General features: G+C 58.9%; 1 protein-coding gene across 5 annotated transcripts in view; it reads left to right on the forward strand.

The window, feature by feature from the left end:
* The window catches only part of POLD1 (DNA polymerase delta 1, catalytic subunit), a 33,987-nt gene extending 15,383 nt beyond the window's left edge, over positions 1–18,604 (forward strand). For 4 of the 5 annotated variants that reach the window (XM_003813619.5, XM_055103371.2, XM_008966141.4 and 1 more), the window contains 25 exons: positions 18–131; positions 2,371–2,517; positions 2,592–2,717; positions 2,798–2,966; positions 3,047–3,128; positions 3,205–3,334; positions 3,646–3,812; positions 4,086–4,190; positions 6,754–6,894; positions 6,979–7,089; positions 7,555–7,746; positions 7,899–7,987; positions 9,361–9,477; positions 9,698–9,811; positions 10,095–10,242; positions 14,017–14,112; positions 14,333–14,470; positions 15,382–15,557; positions 16,039–16,191; positions 16,326–16,428; positions 16,997–17,129; positions 17,211–17,324; positions 17,647–17,699; positions 17,774–17,871; positions 18,432–18,604. In XM_003813619.5, coding sequence (XP_003813667.1) covers positions 18–131; positions 2,371–2,517; positions 2,592–2,717; positions 2,798–2,966; positions 3,047–3,128; positions 3,205–3,334; positions 3,646–3,812; positions 4,086–4,190; positions 6,754–6,894; positions 6,979–7,089; positions 7,555–7,746; positions 7,899–7,987; positions 9,361–9,477; positions 9,698–9,811; positions 10,095–10,242; positions 14,017–14,112; positions 14,333–14,470; positions 15,382–15,557; positions 16,039–16,191; positions 16,326–16,428; positions 16,997–17,129; positions 17,211–17,324; positions 17,647–17,699; positions 17,774–17,871; positions 18,432–18,537 — 3,122 coding nt within the window. In that variant the 3' untranslated portion in view covers positions 18,538–18,604. The remainder of the gene's footprint in view (positions 1–17; positions 132–2,370; positions 2,518–2,591; positions 2,718–2,797; positions 2,967–3,046; positions 3,129–3,204; positions 3,335–3,645; positions 3,813–4,085; positions 4,191–6,753; positions 6,895–6,978; positions 7,090–7,554; positions 7,747–7,898; positions 7,988–9,360; positions 9,478–9,697; positions 9,812–10,094; positions 10,243–14,016; positions 14,113–14,332; positions 14,471–15,381; positions 15,558–16,038; positions 16,192–16,325; positions 16,429–16,996; positions 17,130–17,210; positions 17,325–17,646; positions 17,700–17,773; positions 17,872–18,431) is intronic. The other variant, XR_008622052.2, reaches the window with a different exon arrangement.
* Positions 18,605–19,463: the final 859 nt, after the last annotated feature.

Genomic DNA, 19,463 nt, shown 5'->3' on the forward strand with positions numbered 1-19,463 from the left:
TTCCCTTCCCCCACCAGGGCAGGTCCCACCATCAGCCATAGATCCTCGCTGGCTTCGGCCCACACCACCAGCCCTGGACCCCCAGACAGAGCCCCTCATCTTCCAACAGTTGGAGATTGACCATTATGTGGGTGAGTTTAGGGGTTATGGGTGAGTGCTGGGGCCCTGCGCTCCTGGGGCAGAGGCCGGGCCAGGTCAGCCCCTCTGGCCCTGTGCTCCTGGGGCAGAGGCCGGGCCAGGTCAGCCCCTCTGGCTCTGCCCCTCTGGTTGCCATAGAGCTGTAGTGACAGAACAGACCAGTGGGTGCCAGGGGTTGTGGAGTGCGAAGCGAAGGTGACACAGGGTCAGCTTGAGGGAGGTGCTTGGAGCGTTGAGCTGTTTTGCATACGTAGTGGCTGCAGCCTGTGCAAGGACCTCTGTGCCTTAAAATTCATAACACCAGACACATAAACCAAAAGTCAATTTGACTTCTTTTTTTTGAGATGGAGTCTTGCCCTGTTGCCCAGGCTGGAGTGCAGTGGCGTGATCTCGGCTCACTGCAACCTCTGCCTCCTGGGTTCAAGTGATTCTCCTGCCTCAGCCTCCCAAGTAGCTGGGATTACAGGTGCACACCACCATGCCTGGCTAATTTTTGTATTTTTAGTGGAGATGGGCTTTTGCCAAGTTGGCTAGGCTGGTCTTGAACTCCTGACCTCAAGTGATCCACCCGCCTTGGCCTCCCAAAGTGCTTAGATTACAGGTGTGAGCCATTGTGCCAGCCCAATTTGACTTTTTACAAGATTTTTTTTTTTTTTTTTTGAGACAAGATTTTCCTCTGTTGCCCAGGCTGGAGTGCACCTGGCCAATAATTTTTTTTTTTTTTTTTTTTTTAAGATGGAGTCTCGCTTCTGTTGCCCAGGCTGGAGTGCAGTGGCACACTCTTGGCTCACTGTAACCTCCGCCTCCTGGGTTCGAGTGATCCTTCTTCCTCAGCCTCCCAAGTAGCTGGAATTACAGGCGCCCGCCATCACGCCCGGCTAATTTTTGTATTTTTAGTAGAGACAGGGTTTCGCCATGTTGGCCAGGCTGGTTTCAAACTCCTAACCTCAGGTGATCTGCCGACCTTGGCCTCCCAAAGTGCTGGGATTACAGGAGTGAGTAACTGTGCCCCGCCTTTTTTTTTTTTTTTTTTTGAGACAGAGTCTCCCTCTGTCACCCAGGCTGGAGAGCAGTGGCACAATCATGGTTCACTGTAACCTCAATCTCCAGGGCTCAAGTGATCCTCCCACCTCAGCCTCGGAGTAGCTAGGACTACAGGTGTGCACCACAATGTCTGGCTAACTTTTTTTTTTTTTTTGAGACGGAGTCTTACTCTGTCACCTAGGCTGGAGTGCAGTGGCGCGATCTCGGCTCACTGCAAGCTCCGCCTCCCAGGTTCACGCCATTCTCCTGCCTCAGCCTCCCGAGTTGCTGGGACTACAGGCACCCGCCCCCACTCCTGGCTATTTTTTTGTATTTTTAGTAGAGATGGGGTTTCACCGTTTTAGCCAGGATGGTCTTGATCTCCTGACCTCGTGATCCGCCCGCCTCAGCCTCCCAAAGTGCTGGGATTACAGGCTTGAGCCACCGCGCCCGGCCTGGCTAACTTTTAAAAATATACTTTTGGGCCCGGCATGGTGGCTCACTTTTGGAGGCTGAGGCAGGCTGATCACTTGAGGTCAGGAGTTCAAGACCAGCCTGGCCAACATGGTGAAACCCCGTCTCTACTAAAAATTCAAAAAATTAGCCAGGTGTGGTGGCATGGGCCTGTAATCTCAGCTGTTCAGGTGGCTGAGGCACAAGAATCCTTTCAACCTGGGAGGTGGTTGAAATATAAGAGATATATATATGATATATTCTTTATATATTATATATTTATGTATAACATATATTAATATATTTTGTAGAGACAAATATATTTATTTGTACATATGTGTGTGTGTGTGTATATGTGTATATATATATATATATATATTTTTTTTTTTTTTTTCTTTTTTTTGAGACTGGGTCTTGCTCTGTTGCCCAGGCTGGTCTCAAAGTCCTGGGCTCTAGCGATCCTCCCGCCTTGGCCTCACAAAGCACTGGAATCACAGGTGTGAGTCACTGTGCATGGCCAGTTGTTTTTATCTTGTAATAAAAAAGAAGGGCCTCTCTGTAGTTGTGCTGTGGAGAATGGATCCTGGGGGATGAGGCTGGAGATGGGAACCAGGGCGGAGGCTGAAATGGACACAGGGAACAGTACAGGGGCAGGAGTGCCCCAGGCTGCAGGCCCCAAGGTATTTCGAGGCTGTGGAGGCACACCTTGGAGGACCCTGAGAGGCATGGCCGCTGTCTTACCCTGTGACCCCACAGGCCCAGCGCAGCCTGTGCCTGGGGGGCCCCCACCATCCCGTGGCTCCGTGCCTGTGCTCCGCGCCTTCGGGGTCACCGATGAGGGGTTCTCTGTCTGCTGCCACATCCACGGCTTCGCTCCCTACTTCTACACCCCAGCGCCCCCTGGTGAGTGGCCCCTACCCAGCCCCTCCCTGAGCCACTGGAGCCCCCTGCACCTCTGATCATCCCTCCCACACCAGGTTTCGGGCCCGAGCACATGGGTGACCTGCAGCGGGAGCTGAACTTGGCCATCAGCCGGGACAATCGCGGGGGGAAGGAGCTGACTGGGCCGGCCGTGCTGGCCATGGAACTGTGCTCCCGAGAGAGTGAGTGCTCCCCCAGGATCAGCGGGTTGGGGGGTCCCCTCGGGAGGCCATTGGCTGGTCCCAGCTTCTTCCATCCACAGGCATGTTTGGGTACCACGGGCATGGCCCCTCCCCGTTCCTGCGCATCACCGTGGCACTGCCACGCCTCGTGGCCCCGGCCCGCCGTCTCCTGGAACAGGGCATCCGTGTGGCAGGGCTGGGCACGCCCAGCTTCGCGCCCTACGAGGCCAACGTCGACTTTGAGATCCGGTACGGCCTCTGCCTCACTTCTCCAGCCTCTGTCCCCACCCTCGGGCAGCCCCTGTCCACTGACCCCCAGCCCCTTCCAGGTTCATGGTGGACACGGACATCGTCGGCTGCAACTGGCTGGAGCTCCCAGCCGGGAAATACGCCCTGAGGCTGAAGGAGAAGGTGCAGGGCTTCCCAGGGCAGGGCGGGGTGGGGAGCTGGTACCCTGCTGCCACCGCTGACCCACCCATGCCCACAGGCTACGCAGTGCCAGCTGGAGGCGGACGTGCTGTGGTCTGACGTGGTCAGTCACCCACCGGAAGGGCCGTGGCAGCGCATTGCGCCCTTGCGCGTGCTGAGCTTCGATATCGAGTGCGCTGGCCGCAAAGGTCTGTCCCCGGGCCCGGGCTCCTGCCTGCCTCATTGATGTGCCAAGTGGGGGGTCGGAAAGGCAGGTCCGGTGGAGGGAATGGCAAGCATGAAGGTGCCGGGGCAGGAGCACCCCAGCCCATGTGGCCAGATGGAGTGAGCGCAGAGGGTGTGGAGACGGCCTGGAGGTGAGAGCAGAGCAGGAGCCAGGGTGAGCCACGTAGGGCCGGCAGGCAGTGGGGATAGCCCTGGGGAGATGGGAGGTGCAGCCTCCCTGCTGTGTTGGGAGTGAGGGGCAGGAGTCAGGCGCCTGCATCCTCCTGCCTCGCAGGCATCTTCCCTGAGCCTGAGCGGGACCCTGTCATCCAGATCTGCTCGCTGGGCCTGCGCTGGGGGGAGCCGGAGCCCTTCCTACGCCTGGCGCTCACCCTGCGGCCCTGTGCCCCCATCCTGGGTGCCAAGGTGCAGAGCTACGAGAAGGAGGAGGACCTGCTGCAGGTAGCTCTCACTCCACACCCCACACCATTTCCCGGGGTCCCCGCAAGCCTCCACGTCCTGAGCCATCAGCTCCTGGGTGCTGCGACGCCCATGTCTGTGGGTCTGGGTGGGTGTCTGTGGGTCTGGGTGGGCCCCTGTGCACTTAGGCTTGAGCACTTCCCCTCTGGGTTCTGCAGGATTTTCAGGGGTGGCTGGGGTTCTAGAACATTCTGGAAGTAGGGGAATCCGAGGCAGGGCAACCACCAGGGTGACCCAATGTGCTCCCACCCCCAGGCCTGGTCCACCTTCATCCGTATCATGGACCCCGACGTGATCACCGGTTACAACATCCAGAACTTCGACCTTCCGTACCTCATCTCTCGGGCCCAGACCCTCAAGGTGAGGGCTGGGCAGGTGGGAGGCTTCTCTCAGATGCCCCAGGTGTGGCCTCCGGGCCCTGGGCCTCCTTCCCACTCCCTCTCCACATGGCTTGGTGCATCTTGCTCTGTGTGCCTCAGCCGATTGCCTGCAGGGGCAGCCTAGGCCTGGCCCTGCCCTGCTCCAAGTCGGAAAAGTTACTGTGGCTTTTGTCAGAGGCAAGGAGGGCGTTACAGTGGAGTAAGAGAAGGCTGTGCATTCAAGGTCGGCCTGAAGCTTGCAGGGGTTCAGCAAGCCATGAAGCAGCCACTGAATCCCAGTCTTCCTTTAGGTTATATCAGCATAAGGAAAAGAATCATAATTGAGGAGGAGGGGGGAGTGTGTTGACGGATGGGGCAAATTCCGGGTGCTTCTTGAGTCTGCGTGTGTGTAAGGGTGGATTCCTCTGCCCGAGTTGCTGTAACAAAGAGCCACAGACCAGGTGGCTGAAAACAGCAAAAAGTCATTGTCTCACCGTCCTGAAGGCTGGAAAGTCCACGACCAAAGTGTCAGCGGGCCTGCTTCCTTCGGGGGCTGCAAGGGAGGACTGGTTCATGGCCTCTCTCCTTGGCTTGCAGACGGCCATCATCCCCCTGTGCCTCTTCACACCGTCTTCTCTCTGTGCGTGTCTGTTTCCACATGTCCTCCCTTTTTTTTTTTTCCAAGACAAAGTCTCGCTCTGTCACCCAGGCTGGAGTGCAGTGGCGCAATCTTGGCTCACTGCAAGCTCCGCCTCCCAGGTTCATGCCATTCTCCTGCCTCAGCCTCCCAAGTAGCTGGGACTACAGGCGCCCGCCACCACGCCTGGCTAATTTTTTGTGTTTTTAGTAGAGACGGGGTTTCACTGTGTTAGCGAGGATGGTCTTGATCTCCTGACCTTGTGATCCGTCTGCCTCGGCCTCCCAAAGTGTTGGGATTACAGGCGTGAGCTACTGCGCCCGACCCCTTTTCTTTTTCTTTTTTTTTTTTTTTTTTGAGAGAGTCTCACTGTGTCGCCCAGGCTGGAGTGCGATGGCACGATCGAGGCTCACTGCAACCTCCGCCTCCCAGGTTCAAGCGATTCTCCTGCCTCAGCCTCCCAAGTAGCTGGGATTACAGGCGTGCGCCACCACGCCCCACAAATTTTTGCTTTTTTGTTATTGTTTCTTGAGATGGAATTTCGCTCTTGTTGCCCAGGCTGGAGTGCAATGGCATGATCTCAGCTCACCACAACCTCCGCCTCCCGGGTTCAAGTGATTCTCCTGCCTCAGCCTCCCAAGTAGCTGGGATTATAGGCACCCGCTTCCATGCCCGGCTAATTTTGTATTTTTAGTAGACAGGGTTTCTCCATGTTGGCCAGGCTGGTCTCGAACTCCCAATCTCAGGTGATCTGCCCACTTCGGCCTCCCAAAGTGCTGGGATTACAGGCGTGAGCCACCGCGCCTGGCCTATTTTTGTTTTTGTTTTTGTTTTTTTTAGCAGAGACTAGGTTTCATCATGTTGGCCAGGCTGGTCTCCATCCTCACCTCAGGTGATCTGCCCACCTCAGCCTCCCAAAGTGCTGGGATTACAGGTGTGAGCCAGTGCACCTAGCCCACATGTCCTCTTTGTGTAGTGACACCGTCGTGAGGTGAGGGCCCACCCCAGTGACCTCATATTCACTTGACCCCCTGCGAAGACATATTTCCAAATGAGGTTACATTCTGAGGTGCCGGGGGTTAGGACTTCAACATCTTTTGGGAGAACATGGTTCAGCCCTTAATGAGATATATTGCCTTATTTTCCTGCTTTTCTGTATGTCTGGCCAGCTTGGTAATGGAAAAACAAAACAGGCTGGGTGTGGTGGCTCACGCCTGTAATCCCAGCACTTTGGGAGGACGAGGCGAGAGGATCGATGGAGCCCAGGAGTTCAAGACCAGCCAGGGCAACATAGCAAGACCCTGCCTCTATTAAAGAGAAAACAAGAAAAAATCCATTCTAAAATACAGAACAAACTCTTAGGACCCCCAGTGTACATTCCACAGCGTGGCGCTGATGCCCGGGCCATGGTACTCCTCCTCCCCTTCCCTGGGTGTCCCTCACCCTCTGCCCTGGCCCCAGCTCAGGCTTCTTCTGGCCTCAGTCTCCCCCAGGCTGGGCCCCAGCACCCTGCAAGGCCTCCTGCAGCCAGGCGCCCTCCAGCGCCCTCAGCATCCATCTCAGCCCAGCTCCACGCCGCCTCCTGCCTCTGCCCCCACCTGGCCGCCTGCTCACAGTGTCCCCAAATCTCTTCCTGTTTCCTGCCTAGGTACAGCCCGCAGACACTGGGCTCCATCCTTGGCCCCCAGTCCATCAGGGCCCCTGACTCTCGCTATCCCAGCCTCGGCTGCAGCTTAGTCCTTCCTCCGGACTCCCTCCCCAGTCTCCAGCCACCCACACCCAGCCCCAGACCGTCTTTCTGCCCCCAGGATTGCTCTCGACCCCCTAGGGTTGTTATAAGGATGTTGTGGTTGGTCTCAATCTCCGTTCTTCTGGCTGATGTGACGGGGACCCGCAGCCTGCTGCACACCCTGCCTCTCCTCCTCAGGTACAAACATTCCCTTTCCTGGGCCGTGTGGCCGGCCTTCGCTCCAACATCCGGGACTCTTCATTCCAGTCCAAGCAGACGGGCCGGCGGGACACCAAGGTTGTCAGCATGGTGGGCCGCGTGCAGATGGACATGCTGCAGGTATGGGCGGGAGGTGGGGTGTGTCGCTGTCCTTGGAAGGCCACTGCCCAGGCCCGCAGCCCACCAGCCCACCCACCCACCTAGGTGCTGCTGCGGGAGTACAAGCTCCGCTCCTACACGCTCAATGCCGTGAGCTTCCACTTCCTGGGCGAGCAGAAGGAGGACGTGCAGCACAGCATCATCACCGACCTGCAGGTGCCTGCTGCCTCCCTGACCTCTCACCCCAACCTCTGACCTCCACCTCACCCTTCCCCGGCCTCTGACCTCAACTTCACACCCCCACGTCTGACCTCACTCTTTGACCTGCTGTTATGACCTGTGACCTTACCTGACGCCCACTTTTTCCTGACCTCTGACCCCAGATTTCTCTCCACTCCTGTGACCTCTGTCACTATGACCTTGTCTCTGCTTTCCTGGCCTGACCACAGGTCCACGGTGGCCTTCAGGCTGCTCCCTCCTCCTCCCTCTGGCCCTGTGGACTCCCTGGCCCCCAACCCTACCTCCATCCCCACCCAGACCCTGACAACTTGGAGGCCCCTCCTGCCCGCCTCACCTCCCAGGCCCTCCCCAGGCTACCTCACCCTGACCCCCACTTCCTCCTCCTGCTCCACCTCCCACCCCCAACCCCTGGTCCCTGACCCCATCCGTGCCCATCCCCAGAATGGGAACGACCAGACCCGCCGCCGCCTGGCTGTGTACTGCCTGAAGGATGCCTACCTGCCACTGCGGCTGCTGGAGCGGCTCATGGTGCTGGTGAATGCCGTAGAGATGGCGAGGGTCACTGGCGTGCCCCTCAGCTACCTGCTCAGTCGTGGCCAGCAGGTCAAGGTCGTATCCCAGCTGTTGCGGCAGGTCAGTAGCCGAGACTTGTCCTCGCCACCCCCCACCAGGCACGTCTGTGGCCCTCTCCAGGCGATGGCATCCTGGATGCACTTTTTCTCCCCACTCCCAATCCGCACGGCCCCGCCTATACCCACTCCATTTCCCACCTTCTCCCCTCCCAGGCCATGCACGAGGGGCTGCTGATGCCTGTGGTGAAGTCAGAGGGCGGCGAGGACTACACGGGAGCCACTGTCATCGAGCCCCTCAAAGGGTGAGGCCCCAGGCTGGGTGCAGTTTTTACCTGTAATCTCTGGGAGGCTGAGGTGGGAGGATCGCTTGAGCTCAGGAGTTTGAGACCAGCCAGGGCAACATAGCGAGGCCCCTGCTCCACAAAATTTTTTTGTTTTTATTTATTTTTATTTTTATTTTTTTGAGACAGAGTCTCGCTCTGTCACCCAGGCTGGAGTGCAGTGGCGCAATCTCAGCTCACTGCAAGCTTTACCTCCTGGGTTCACGCCATTCTCCTACCTCAGTCCACAGCAGCTGGGACTACAGGCGCCCACCACCACGCCTGGCTAATTTTTTTTTTTTTTTTTTTTTGCATTTTTAGTAGGGACGGGGTTTCACCGTGTTAGCCAGGATGGTCTCGATCTGACCTCGTGATCCACCTGCCTCGGCCTCCCAAAGTGCTGGGATTATAGGCGTGAGCCACCGTGCCCGGCCAAAAAAATTTTTAAAAATTAGCCAGGCGTGGTGGTGCATGCCTGTAATCCCAGCTACTTGGGAGGCTGAGCTGGGAGGATGATGAGCCCAGGAGGTGGAGGCTGCAGTGAGCGATGATTGCGCCACTGCCCTCCAGCCTGGGCGACAGAGCAACACCCCGGCCCTAAAATAAATTAATAGGCCAGGCACGGTGGCTCACCCCTGTAATCAATCCCAGCACTTTGGGAGGTCAAGGCGGGCGGATCACAAGTTCAGGAGATTGGGACCATCCTGGCTAACATGGTGAAACCCCATCTCTACTAAAAATACAGAAATTAGCTGGGCATGGTGGCGGGCGCCTGTAGTGCCAGCTACTCGGGAGGCTGAGGCAGAAGAATCGCTTGAACCCAGGAGGTGGAGGTTGCAGTGAGCTGAGATTGCGCCACTGCACTCCAGCTTGGGTGACAAAGCGAGACTCCGTCTCAAAAATAATAATAATAAAATAAAATAAAATAGTAGATTAATTATATATATATATTTTCTTTTTCTTTTTCTTTTTTTGACGCAGGGTCTCACTCTGTCACCCAGGGTGGAGTGCGGTGGCATGATCTTGGCTTACTCCACCTCCTAGGCTCAAGCAATCCCCCTGCCTCAGGCCCCTGAGTAGCTGGGACCACAGGCGTGCACCACCACACCTGGCTAATTTTTAAAATTTTTTTGTAGAGATAGGATTTTGCCATGTTGCCCAGGCTGATCTGAAACTCCTGAGTTCAAGCGATCCTCCTGCCTCAGCCTCCCAATGTGCTGGGATTGCAGGAGCGAGCACTGCTCCCAGCCAATGAATGATTTTTTTTTTTTTAAAGGGTGAGGCCACAAGACAGGGCAGGGGGCGGCATGGGAACTCCTAGCCCTGACTCCCGGCCGCGGCTGCTCCCCTCCCAGGTACTACGACGTCCCCATCGCCACCCTGGACTTCTCCTCGCTGTACCCGTCCATCATGATGGCCCACAACCTGTGCTACACCACGCTCCTTCGGCCCGGGACTGCGCAGAAACTGGGGTATAGTGCCCAATTCAGCACGTGTCCCCCGAGGCCCATCTGGGCCTTCCCGTGGGGGGCTCAGTCTGGTGGGGGGCATAGGCACAGGCCCAGAGATAGTGGGGAGTGGAGGGGTGCTTGAGGGGCCTGCGTGTGCTCATGGCCAAGGCCAGGACCGTAGGGCAGAGGTGGGCTGGAGCAGGAGGGTGGCCGGCAGTCACCCCAGCATCTTCCAACCCAGCCTGACTGAGGATCAGTTCATCAGGACCCCCACCGGGGACGAGTTTGTGAAGACCTCAGTGCGGAAGGGGCTGCTGCCCCAGATCCTGGAGAACCTGCTCAGCGCCCGGAAGAGGTGAGCCCTGGAGATCGCCTGCTTGGAGCTCAGACCTGTTGGGGCCTCTGGGCAATCCCTGTCCCTCACTGGGACACCCCAGGGCTGCCCAGCCACCCTGCCCTTAGCTGTGCATGAATTAGCACAAGGCATCCCCTCCTGGCAGCTTCCTTTTGCCCCCTTGGCCAGAAGCTTCTGTGCAGTGCACAGTACGCCCAACTGTACATGGCACTCACTTCCAGAAAGGAGCCCTGACCAATGCGCAGGTGCCGCCTGAGTGTGCTTTCCCCGTGTTCCCTCGCAGGGCCAAGGCCGAGCTGGCCAAGGAGACAGACCCCCTGCGGCGCCAGGTCCTGGATGGACGGCAGCTGGCGCTGAAGGTGAGCGCCAACTCCGTATACGGCTTCACTGGCGCCCAGGTGGGCAAGTTGCCGTGCCTGGAGATCTCACAGGTGAGCACTCGGGCCCCTGGAAGGCAAATGGGGGCAGGTGGGCCCCCTGTGTAGGAGACCAGAGCTCCATGTGGGGGACCTGTATCCAGAGGACTGGGCACCCCAACTCACTGGCCTTCTAGAGAGAGGATGCCAATGTGGCTTGAGCAATCGGTCCATTCCTTCACTCAGCAAATGCCTACTGAGCACACACTGTGGTCAGGGCTCACTCTGTGCCCTGGGGATACAGAGGGGAACAAAATGGATGAGAGCTCCTGTCCCTGTCATCTTGCAGCCCAGTGGGGACACTGACAGGTCTGTGTAAACGTGTTTAGGACACAAGTGGCGCTACGAGCTTTGCAGCCGGATAAAGCAGGAGGTGCGGACTGTCGGGGAGTGATGGGGCTGGGTGGGACTCACCCCTCTCAATAGGCGACGCTCACACAGAGGCCAAGGGACGTGGGGAGGGAAGCCATTCACCATCCCCACGGCAGCTCTGCTGCTTGAACGGAAAAACAGATTCTTTGAAACCACAGAGGGCCTGAGTTTCCGAGATTGCCAAGCTGGGGTCAGTGCCCCAGCTCCTGGCATATGAGGGCCTCGGAAGGGTCTTCCTGTCCAGCCTTCTCCCCTGGGACTTGAGTCTTGGCCCATTCCAGGCCAGTAGTTGTGCCGCTCTGCTTGGTTACCTCTAGCCATGGGGAGCTCCCTCCCTGGCTGGGCACTGCACCACTTTTCACAGGGCTCTGGGTGGAAGGCTTGGATGAATTCTCAGTGGGTGGGGCCTTTGCACACACCCACCCACCCGCAGTTCTGGGGGCCCCAAAGACCACTTAGGTTCAGTGATTCACTAGAAGTACTCAGAGAGCAGAAAAGCTGGTTCTCATGGTTATGATTTAATACAGCAAAAGGACACAGATTAAACTCAGCAAAAGAAAGAGGTGCACAGGGCAGGGTATAGGAGGGACCAGGCGTGTCTTCCAGTTGTGCTCTCCCAGTAGAGTTGCCAGGATGGCCCTCCTTCCTCCCAGTGTTGATGCGTGCCTGCACACATGCAGCATTGCCAACCAGAGGCTCTCACCCAAGCTTTGGGTTCCACGGTTTTTCTTGGGTGTCAGTCCTGTAGGCATGGAGCACCCTGTGACTGGCCTTAGTGACTCCATCATCCCCAGGCCCCTCAGCAACCCCCAGAGGTCAAACTGATACTGCATGGCCCCGGGCCCTACCATAAACCATGTTAGTGTCAACTACCTGGTGTGGTTCAAAGTCCCAGGTACACAAACACCTTTTTTTTTTTTTTTTTTTTTTTTTTTTTGAGACAGAGTCTCACTCTGTCGCCCAGGCTGGAGCGCAGTGGCACAATCGTGGCTCACTGCAGCCTCAACCTCCGGGACTCAGGTGAGCCTCCCACGTTAGCCTCCCAAGTGGCTGGGACTGCGGGCACGCGCCACCTATTTTTGTTATTTTTTGTAGAGATAGGGTCTCGCCATGTTGCCCAGGCTGGAACAGAGACACTGTTATCAGGCGGGATATTCTAGGGGCTTAGACTACCAGGAGCCAGGCAAGAGCCAGACCTTTCTTTGCACAAAGTGAATCGCTCACTGCATGCTCCCAACTCCCCTCTGCCTTTCACAGTCCCCGGCTGCCTCCCCAGCCTCCTTGGTGGAAAGGGGTGGCTGTGTGGACATCAGGCTCCAGCCCTGAAGCAGAGGCCAGGCCAAGAGAGCACGGCTTGGCCCTCCCCTGGGGCTGCCTCTTACCAATCCTGTGTCTCTTGTCTTTTCTCTCTCAGCCGCTTCCCTCTGTCACTGTTCTGTTTCTGTCTCTTGACCTCTTTCCTTATTTCTGTCTCTCAAGCTTATGGGAGCAAGAGGTGGAATAATAAAAATGCAATGAATTGGCTGGGCGCGGTGGCTCACGCCTGTAACCCCAGCACTTTAGGAGGCCGAGGCGGGCGGATCACGAGGTCAGGAGTTCAAGACCAGCCTGGCCAACATGGTGAAACCCTGTCTCTATTAAAAATACAAAACATTAGCCAGGAGTGGTGGCAGGTGCCTCTAATCCCAGCTACTCGGGAGGCTGAGGCAGGAGAATCGCTTGAACCCAGGAGGCAGAGGTTGCAGTGAGCCGAGATTGCGCCAGTGCGCTCCAGCCTGGGCAACAGAGCAAAACTCCGTCTCAAAAAAAAAAAAAAAAAGTAATGAATTACAGTGTTCATGCCTGTAATCCCAACACTTTGTGACACTGAGGAGGGAGGATCACTTGAGGCCAGGGGTTTAAGACCAGCCTGGGCAACATAGTGAAACCCCATCTCTACAAAAAATACAACCAAACAAAACTAGCCAGGCATTGTGGTAGCTCATGCCTATAGTTGCAGCTACTCAGGAGGCTGAGACGGGAAGATGGCTTGAACCCAGCAGTTTGAGTTACAGTGAGCTGTGATGGCATCACTGCACTCCATTCTGGGTGACAGAGTTGAGACCCTGTCTCTTTTAGTTTTTGTTTGTTTGTTCTGAGATGGAGTCTTGCTCTGTCACCCAGGCTGGAGTGCAATGCCACAATCTTGGCTCACTGCAACCTCTCCCTCCCAGGTTCAAGTGATTCTCCTGCCTCAGCCTCCTGAGTAGCTGGGATTACAGGCACCCGCCACCACGCCTGGCTAATTTTTGCATTTTTAGTAGAGACGGGGTTTCACCATGTTGGCCAGGCTGGTCTTGAACTCCTGACCTCAGGTGATCCACCTGCCTCGGCCTCCCAAAGTGCTGGGATTACTGGTGTGAGTCACCACGCTTGGCCTCCTGTCTCTTAAAAAAAAAAAATATTGAATCATTTCAGGAAAAGATTACAAAGGAAAGAAAAAGGAACATAGGACAGGTGGAACAAGTAAAAGCTAGACAGTAAAGTGGTAGACGTAAGCCCAGCTATATCAGTAATTACACTAAATGTAAATGGGCAAAATGCTCTAGTTAGACAGATTTCCTGACTGGATCCACACAAACAAAAACAGAAGAATCACACCCATCTCTCCTTGGTGTCCCCACCCCCAGCCTCAGGTTTGGTGGTGGTGGTGGTGGTGGTGGTGGTGTTTTTTAAGTATTTTTTAGTTTTGTGTGTGTGTGTGTGTGTGTTTGTGTGTGTGTGTGTGTGTGTGTATTTTTAGTAGAGATGGTGTTTCACCATGTTGTCCAGGCTGATCTCGAACTCCTGACCTCAAGTGATCCAGCCACCTCAGCCTCCCAAAGTGCTGGGTGTACAGGCATAAGCCACCACGCCAGCCAGTTTTCTTAACTCTAAAATAAGACAGTGGGTTTCTCAATGGTTTCTTAGTCAGGGTGGTGCCACCCCCTGCTCTGGGGGGCATTTGTCAATGTGTACGTAGGGCCAGTTCTGGTGGTACAGGGATGGGGGTTGGCACTGCTGGCTTCCAGGGATGGGGCCGGCTATGTCAGTGGTCCTGTACCATAGAGAGCTGCCCAGAATGTCAATGTGAGGGAAACACTGGGCCAGTGGCCTCTTCAGGCCGCAGTCTTTCCAGCATGCATTTGATGTAGTCACTTCCTTGTGCATGCCCAGAACTCTGAGCCAGGGAACCCACTTCTTTCCACCTGACCATTGAGGAGCCGCCTCATAGTCCCATTTTGCAGATTTGGAAACTGAGGCCCAGGAGGGGCAGAGTGGCTTGTGCATAAGCCCATGCCACTGGGAAATGGCAGAGGTGAGACCCCTCCCCCACCAGCCCACGTTCACTGCACATGGCCCCCAGGGCTTCACTCCACATGATTCTCTCCCCGACAGAGCGTCACGGGGTTCGGACGTCAGATGATCGAGAAAACCAAGCAGCTGGTGGAGTCCAAGTACACAGTGGAGAATGGCTACAGCACCAGCGCCAAGGTCGGGGGCCGCCCACCGCTGCCCTGAGATGGGCCCAGGGCAGGTGGGGGGATGGAAGCCGGACCGGACCCCCATGTCCCCGTGCCTCCTGGTCACACCCTGCCCACTCTCCTGTTGCATCCTTGGGTCCCGTTGGCATTAGCCACCCGCCACCCCCCAACACCAGTAGTTGACAGAAGGGACCCTGCTTCTCATATACACACATCCCCGCCGCCCGCAGGTGGTGTATGGTGACACCGACTCCGTCATGTGCCGATTCGGCGTGTCCTCGGTGGCTGAGGCGATGGCCCTGGGGCGGGAGGCCGCGGACTGGGTGTCAGGTCACTTCCCATCGCCCATCCGGCTGGAGTTTGAGAAGGTGCGTGGCTGGGTCAGGGGCTCTGCATTTAGGTGCCCTCATCAGGGTACTCAGGGTGTCCCGTTCTTTGGGTTCACAAAAGCCACAGTGTGAAGGGATGTTGCTGCTTAGATTCTCCTGAGGCTGGGGCCTTGGTTTGGGAAGCCTCCAAGGCCTTGGGCTTTGTTACCCTGGATGGCATCTGTTCTTTGAAAACCCTGTCACTGTCCCTGGTTTTGAGGTTCCCAGTACCTGTCAGATGTGGAGCTGCCCTCCACGCAGGGACCCTGATGGGGGTGCACCTTAGATCTGTGCACCATTGCCCCTGGCCCTCGGGGTGCAGCACACTTGGTCCCAGGAAACCTTGCACCATATTTTCTTTTGAAGAGACTGGGTCTCGCTCTGTCGCCCAGGCTGGAGTGCAGTGGCGAGTTCACAGCTCACTGCAGCCTCCAACTCCTGGGCTCCGGCGATCCTCCCGCCTTGGCCTCCTGAGCCGCCACGCCCAGTTCTCACACTGTACTGTTTCTCCGTGGCTTAATGCTCTCTCATGCCAGGCCTTGGACTTGGAGCCTCGCAGAGTGGGGAGGTCTCTGCCTCAGGGCTCACCCAGCCGTAGTTTCTCCTCTCTTTCATGGGATGCTTCATTGACTCCCCTGTCTGGATCTCATGTTTTAGGGACTATCTGGATTTATCCCAGTCTCTGTTTCAGATTGGGGTCTCTGGTGTGGGGGCCCTGGCATTGCCGAGGGGCCTCAGGAGCCACTTCCAGCCACACAGTGTCTCAGGGTCCATCCCACCAGGCTCAGGGCACGGCTCCCATGTCCTCATCCTGTGTCTGGGACCCTGTCTACCTTCAGTTTCTGGGGGGCGTCTCCGGATTGGGGCTTGGCCTCCTCAGGCTCAGGGTCTCGGCCACGGCTCCCTCCCAGGTCTACTTCCCATACCTGCTTATCAGCAAGAAGCGCTACGCGGGCCTGCTCTTCTCCTCCCGGCCCGACGCCCACGACCGCATGGACTGCAAGGGCCTGGAGGCCGTGCGCAGGGACAACTGCCCCCTTGTGGCCAACCTGGTCACTGCCTCACTGCGCCGCCTGCTCATCGACCGGTGTGTGGGGCCTCCTCCCTCAGACTCAGGGGTCTGGGCCCCAAACCCCTCCTCCCTCAGACCCAGGAGTCTAGGCCCCTAGCCCCTCCTCCCTCAGACCCAGGAGTCCTGACCCTAGCCCCTCCTCCCTCAGACCCACGGGTCCAGGCCCCCAGCCCCCTCCTCAGATCCAGGGGTCGGGGCCCTCAACCCCTTCCTTTCTTAGATACAAGACTCCAGACCCCCAGCCCCTCCTCCCCTGGGAACACAGGTGTCAGGCCCAGCTCTTCCTCGGTGGTGAAGCAGTGGAAAGAGTCGGCTTGGGCAGCTGTGGGTTCAGGCCCTGCCTCTGCCACTCTGCAGCCTATGGTAGGAAGGGCCCCTCTCTGCCCTGAGCCTCAGCCCTAAGAGCTCATCCTGGTCTCCAGCCCTGAGACCCATGGAGGCACCAGCCTGGCCCTCAGTGCCTTTTGGTGACACTGTGCGGCCCGCTCTCCTACAGAGACCCCGAGGGCGCGGTGGCTCATGCACAGGACGTCATCTCGGACCTGCTGTGCAACCGCATCGATATCTCCCAGCTGGTCATCACCAAGGAGCTGACCCGCGCGGCCTCCGACTACGCCGGCAAGCAGGCCCACGTGGAACTGGCCGAGAGGTCCTGCCGCGGGGCGGGTGGCCCGGCCAGAAATAACCCCCTCCTTCCTGCCAGCTGGGCCCACTTCCTACACCCCCACCCCCACCCCTGCCACCCACCTGCCCTCACCCACCCGCCACCCCGTCTCCACGCAGGATGAGGAAGCGGGACCCCGGGAGTGCGCCCAGCCTGGGCGACCGCGTCCCCTACGTGATCATCAGTGCCGCCAAGGGTGTGGCCGCCTACATGAAGTCGGAGGTCAGGCCCACCTGGCTGCCTGCTCCCGCCCAGCCCCCTCGCTCTCACTTCTGCTTTCCGAGATGGGCGGGCCTGCGGGAAGGGTGGGGCCTCCCGTGCCCTGTGGGGCCCTGAGAACCGCCCCCCATGGCAGCCTGGGTGTGGCCTCGGCCCCCTCTGGAGGTCCCCCCTCTATTCTGACCCCTCCCTTGCTTCCCTATGGAAGGGGCCCCAGTCCGTCCCCTGTGCATACAGCTCCCCAGCCGGGGGTTCCCTTGGATTCATAATCCTCCAGCTCTACCCCCACCCCCAGTGACCCACATCTTAGCCCCATGACCTCTGACCTCCTGACCCCTTCCTCATCCTTCCTTCCCCTTGTGAACTCTGACCCTTCCGTGGTGACCTGAGAGCCCTACAGACTCTGTGGCCCAGATACTCCGTGACCTCCGACCCCATCCCAGACCCAGGACCCCCCATGGCACAGCCCGCAGGCAGGCCTAGGCCCTAAGCCCCAGGCCCCATGACCACCCCGTGTCCACCCCGGTGCCCTTTCCCTGGCTGCCCGGGTGTGACTGCCATGTGGCCGCAGGACCCGCTGTTCGTGCTGGAGCACAGCCTGCCCATTGACACGCAGTACTACCTGGAGCAGCAGCTGGCCAAGCCCCTCCTGCGCATCTTCGAGCCCATCCTGGGCGAGGGCCGTGCCGAGGCTGTGCTACTGCGTACGGGGGCACCAGGGGACTGGGGGCACCCTGGGGGGGCAGGGGAGGTCACCGGCCCACCACCTGCCTCCTCTCCTGCAGGGGGGGACCACACGCGCTGCAAGACGGTGCTCACGGGCAAGGTGGGCGGCCTCCTGGCCTTCGCCAAACGCCGCAACTGCTGCATTGGCTGCCGCACAGTGCTCAGCCACCAAGGTGAGCGGCCCTGGCCACTGGGCCCCCACTGGCCCTCAGCCTGCCTCTGCCATCATCCCAGATCCTAGACACCCACCCCATCGGCTGGCACTGCCACCCAGTGGGCCCAGGGCCCCTGGGCGGGTGGCCCCTGTCTCCACCCCCCACAGAGGGTCCTCGGCCCCCACCCCGGGAGTTCCCCAGGGGAGTTTTCCCAGCACACTTGCTCCGTTGTTCTCCAGCCTCTGGGGACTTTCAGAAGCTGGGATTGGCAGTGGGCAGGGATGGGGTGGCCCAGTTCCTGGCTGGGCCCCAGCACTTGGGCTGACCCGCCTCCCCACAGGAGCCGTGTGTGAGTTCTGCCAGCCCCGGGAGTCTGAGCTGTATCAGAAGGAGGTGAGAGGGCCGGGAGGTGAGGAGGGGCCAGGTGGGGAGGCGGGGGCGCCCTGCTCAGCCGCTGCCGTCCCCAGGTATCCCATCTGAATGCCCTGGAGGAGCGCTTCTCGCGCCTCTGGACGCAGTGCCAGCGCTGCCAGGGCAGCCTGCACGAGGACGTCATCTGCACCAGGTGTGTGCCGTGTCCCCACCCTGGGCTGCCCCGCCCCTTCCCAGCTCCCAGGCCTGTGGGTTGTGGACCCAACCTCTGACTCCAAGGCCTCTCCTGAGCATCCTCCCCGCCCATCCCCTTCCAGCTGTGAGCTGTCCCGAGCCTCAGTGTCCTTGTCTGAAAAATGGGCCCATCCCAGCCCCCCAGAGGGGGTGGGTGCTTAGGGAGGCAGCGCCCGGCACCCAGTGTTGCCCGGGAAATGGCTGTCCTCCCGACACACCCAGCCAGCCTGGCCCCCTCCCCAGGGCGGGGCCGGGCTTTCCCCAGGGAACGGGTAGGCGGGGTGGGTTCCCACGCCAGGTGACAGGTGATATACGGCCAGCCATGGCCCTGCACCTCGCCAGGCACCCGCTGTTATCGGCTCCCCACCGTGCCTGCTGAGCAAACAGCCCGCTGCGGGAGGGGGCGGGTGGGCTGGGCAGCAGGCGGGGACCAAAGTCCTGGGAACAGCCCCCACCCCTCTCCCAGGCTGGGCACTGGGCCTTGGCTGGTCCTGACCCTGCCCCTGCCCCCACCCGCAGCCGGGACTGCCCCATCTTCTACATGCGCAAGAAGGTGCGGAAGGACCTGGAAGACCAGGAGCAGCTCCTGCGGCGCTTCGGACCCCCTGGCCCTGAGGCCTGGTGACCTTGCAAGCATCCCATGGGGCGGGGGCGGGACCAGGGAGAATTAATAAAGTTCTGGACTTTTGCTACATGGTGCTTTGTGGTCTCTGGGGGACACTGTCTGGTTTCATAAGCCCTGGCCTTGGCTGGGACCCTTCTGAGGCCCGCACCGCCCCTCATCCTCAGCAAAAGCCCCCGGACTCCCACCTGTGCTGCCTGGTTCATGTGGGCCAAGCCTGCCTCAGTTTCCTCTCTGGCCCTGAATGAACCCTTATACCAGCGCTTCTCTGCCCTGCTTAGGGCCCCCAGGTGTCTGGCCCCGGCCCAGCCCTCCCTGGTGATGACCCTGGGGACCCTGGTGGCTGCCCCGCCCTCCAGGTGCTGACCTGTTTCCTCCAGGCCCTGGGGCAGCCCCAGGCGCACCGGGGCTTCCACTCCTCAGCCCGGCCAAGAGGACCCCCCCACCCCCCGCCGGACCACACACCCACGATGTTTCCACGTCGGGGTCCTGGCAATGGGCTTTGGGTCTGGGTTTCCCCCCAGCGACTCCCATCTCTATCCCCGCAGCCTCTAACTGCCCTCAGACGCCCTCGGCCCTCCCGTCACCTCACACATCCCCCGGGGAGAGTCTTGTGCTTGCCCCTCGGCCCCCAGCCTGCCCCTGCTGGAATTCGGCTCCTGGGTCCAGATCCTCTGTTTCCTGATTCTCCTCTTCAGTGAACCCCAGCCCTTCCTCGATTTTTTCAGGGTTCCCCCAAATCCAGCTCCTGTCCCATCTCCAGCCCTCAAGGTCAGCCCCCCAAACCCAGCCCCACGGGGATCCCCAAATCCAGACAGCCCCTGGCCCGCCCTCCCTGCCACGTGACAAAGGGGTTGTGCAATCCAGCCCCCTCCCCTGACCCCCTCCCTGAGGGGATTTTTGAGGAGGGCCGAGCTTGTGGCCAGCGG

Source organism: Pan paniscus, chromosome 20 (genome assembly GCF_029289425.2).
Source record: "Pan paniscus chromosome 20, NHGRI_mPanPan1-v2.0_pri, whole genome shotgun sequence".
Classification (NCBI taxonomy): domain Eukaryota; kingdom Metazoa; phylum Chordata; class Mammalia; order Primates; family Hominidae; genus Pan; species Pan paniscus.